The sequence below is a fragment of the Littorina saxatilis genome, linkage group LG1 (genome assembly GCF_037325665.1).
Source record: "Littorina saxatilis isolate snail1 linkage group LG1, US_GU_Lsax_2.0, whole genome shotgun sequence".
In the NCBI taxonomy this organism is placed as follows: domain Eukaryota; kingdom Metazoa; phylum Mollusca; class Gastropoda; order Littorinimorpha; family Littorinidae; genus Littorina; species Littorina saxatilis.
This window is the reverse complement of record NC_090245.1, coordinates 3,191,865-3,195,310: the sequence shown is the minus strand read 5'-3', so window position 1 is coordinate 3,195,310 and position 3,446 is coordinate 3,191,865. Positions and strand designations below refer to the sequence as shown.

General features: G+C 46.0%; 1 protein-coding gene across 1 annotated transcript; it reads right to left on the bottom strand.

The window, feature by feature from the left end:
• Positions 1–341: 341 nt before the first annotated feature.
• LOC138959440 (uncharacterized) lies at positions 342–2,954 on the bottom strand (the record flags this gene model as incomplete). Its single annotated transcript, XM_070330942.1, is given in 2 exon segments — positions 342–2,326; positions 2,845–2,954. A coding segment is annotated over 1 exon segment (1,809 nt). The 5' UTR covers positions 2,845–2,954.
• Between the last annotated feature and the right edge of the window lie 492 nt (positions 2,955–3,446).

Here is a 3,446-nt window from a genome sequence, read left to right as displayed (position 1 = left end):
GTTAAAGAAAATGGTAATTTTTCATGGTTTGATCCGCACATACCCCGTTCTGACCTTGACATTTGACTGGGGTCAACCACACTTGGGTCATGTCTGGTCATCAAACCCTGGAAGTGTGTGAAATTTCAAAGCTCTCCCGCAGTCTAAATTATTCTACTCTCTCCATCTTTCAGATTCTAACGCTGTGCTTACACTCTCCTTCTAGCTACGTACTATACTTCATACTTATTCTCTTCAGTGCATCGCGACTCCCTCTTTGTTTCACTGTCAGATTTTCTCTACTATCCGTACAGCATCTGTAGATATAGACTTTTCTCTACTATCCGTACAGCATCTGTAGGTAGGGGAGGGAGGGGTAGGGTGGGACAAAAAAATCCTTTATTGGAATATCTCATTCAATACTTAAGACAAAAACACAAAACTGGTGTCATCAGAAACTTTATTGAATTTGCCACAAAACAAAGAAAACAAAAAATAGATTTATTTAACCGACTCAGGAGAATTCGCAGTTAAAAACTCAAACAAATGTGGGGCAGGGTGGAACATGACGGGGCAGGATGGGACATTGCTTGGGGCAGGGTGGAACATGACGGGGCAGGGTGGGACATATGAATTTGTGTGTGAAGTTAAGAACCTTGTACCAGCTAAAACAACGCCCTCGTGAGTCTTCATTGACATTGAAGATTTCCGATGATTGGTGATAAGATCCCTGTAGAGTCCACCGCCTGTCCTCACTGAACAAACGCTTCTTTGAAGCTCTGGCTTTCTTGGCCACAGCTCGAGGTTTCTTGGGCACAGCTCGAGGTTTCTTGGCCGCCTTTTTCTTCTTCGCTTCCATCTCTGCTTTTTGTGGTGTGTCTGGCAACACTCGGCTTCTGCCAAGCGCTTGACCGGTACGCTTCCTCTGCTGGGTAGCCTTTGGGTATGGCCTGATAACTTCAGGTGAGCAGATCAGAATAGAGTCAGGGGAACGAGATGCGCTTGGATCAGGTGGACAGTCAGCAGCGCTTGGATCAGGTGGACCGTCAACAGCAGCGTTTTGGGCGGCTTGTGTTGAAGTTTCAATGGGAGTGGTTGATTGTTGACAGGGTTTGTCGCTGATGTAGCTTTGGAAGAAGTCGGTTTCTGAAAAGACTTCGGTATCCAGTGGGCAGATTCCCGTGGACTTGAAACCACTGGTGATGTTCTGAATTGTAAAGGCACGGTTATATGCAGTGCCAAGGATTCCTGCGACGTCGTGGATCGTCTGACGTTTTCCAGGGTTGTTGTACATCCATGAGGTGATCGCTGCGTTATACTGCCTCTTCAGCGGGCTAAAGACGGTCTTGTCCAACGGTTGGAGCCTGTGACTACAGTGGGGAGGGAGACTCAACAGCACAATGCCGTTGTCTCTGCAGTAGTCAACTGCTTCCACTGAGATGTGGGATACATGATTGTCTAGAATGACAAAGACTTTTTTCTCCACCGTGCATCGAAGATGTTTCTGAATATGGTGGAGGCACTGCACGAAGATTTCCTGCGTCATCCACCCGCCTGGGTTACAAAAGCCTTGGGTGCCTGGTGGTGCACCGAAGAGCATATGGTTCTTGAAGTTCTTTCTTTGGAACACGAGGCAGGGTGGCAGGCAGTTCCCGATGCCGTTGATGATGCCCAGCATCGCAACTGTCTCTCCACGCTCATGCGAGACCAGTTGTGCGACCTGCTTGACACCAGCCTCAGCAACCACTTTCTGAGGCCTCTGGGAGGTGGTTAGTGCCGTTTTATCTACATTGTAGATTCTTTCAGGCGTTAGGGTGTGTTCTTGGTACAGCCGCCTCAATTTCTCAAAGAAGGTACCAACATTGTGCTTATTGAATGCAGTTGCTCTTGCAATGCTGGTCGCCTCAGGGGTTCTGATGCTGAGCTGACGATGGCGACTCTTGAATGCTGTCATCCAGTCTTTTCCGGCTTGTTTGTTTTTCTCCCAGTTGTCTGGAACACGATTCCCATTTCGAATGGCTAGGGTGTAAGCTAATGACTTTACAGTCGCAGTGTCCAGAGGAAATCCAATGCGTGATGCGGTCAGTAAGTACTGAACTAACTCAACTTCCTCTTCAATGGTGAAAATCAGCCTTGACTGGGACATCTCACTATATGAGGCCAGCTTCTTTCCTTCGCCATCTTTCCTCACTGCTCGCCTCAAAGAGGATTTTTTAATTCCAAATTCTTCAGCGACTTGTCGGAAAGACTGGCCTTTTCTGACAGCCATCACTGCTTTGTGGAGTTGCTGGACATTCTCAGTAGATCTTTCTGTCCGGTCTGACTTTCTTTTGTATGTTCTCACCATCTGAAAGTGGAAAGAAAATAAAAGGAAACATTTACTTATTTGTTTACTTATTTATCTATTGATTTATTTATGTATTTCAATTTCACATCCTTTGCAAATAGTGATTTTAGACAAACAAGAACAATACCGAAAAAGAAAAATAATAACTATAAAAGTTTCAACTGAAAAAAATATTGATAAAATTAGTGATATGCATGTAAAACAAACAATATATTATTCATTGTTTATAGACTGGGAGAAATTTACGGAGAGGGGCAGGGTGAAACACCCCAGGGGCAGGGTGGAACACGGAAGGGGCAGGCTTGGACTGTTCCACCCTGCCCCGTCCCACCCTGCCCCTCAGTGGATCAGTGCAATTAAATCTAAAATTGTCAAGAAAACACAGAGTATTGAAAGTAGCATCCGGCAGCATAATATGCCTGAATAATTTCTCTCTGCAGGTGTCAAGTTTCATTCTTGTAAAGTCAAAACAAATGATACAAAGCTTGCGCCTATTAAAGAGCTAAAAATTTACTTACGGTTGGAATCTGGATAATATTTTCTGCCTCATCAAAACCAAACACGACTGTCTGCAGGACTTTGGCGCCAGACACTGGTCTGGGAAATCACAGCTTGGCAGGAAAACAAAAGTCCCGGATAAAGCATCGCATCATCACTAAAATGAGCCTGTTCCACCCTGCCCCATGTCCCACCCTACCCCTCCCTCCCCTATCGACTTTTCTCTTACTCTGAGACAAAGCTGGGCCTCGGAGAGAAGTGGATCTGGGGATTGGAGCGAGAGGGTGGGTGTGAGGATTGGGGGGGGGGGGGGTAGGTAGAGGTTGTCTCAGTGTTACAACAGCCCGTCCCGAGCTGCTACGCGATGGTGTAAATGCTAAAAAGCAGTCACTTGTCCCAGAATTCGATTCTGCGTCTGGCTCTTTGGAGCAGCTTGGTATCTCTGTCCTTCTCCAATACCCCAGTGAATAGCCTACTGCTAGACATTTATATTACAATTCGTGGTCTGAAAAGCCTTACAAGGCAGTATTTTTGCATGTAGAGAAATAAGATGATGTAAGCGCCAAAAAGCCGTCACGGATCTTAGTCCTGGGATTCTGTATTGCGTTTGGTTCCTAGGAGC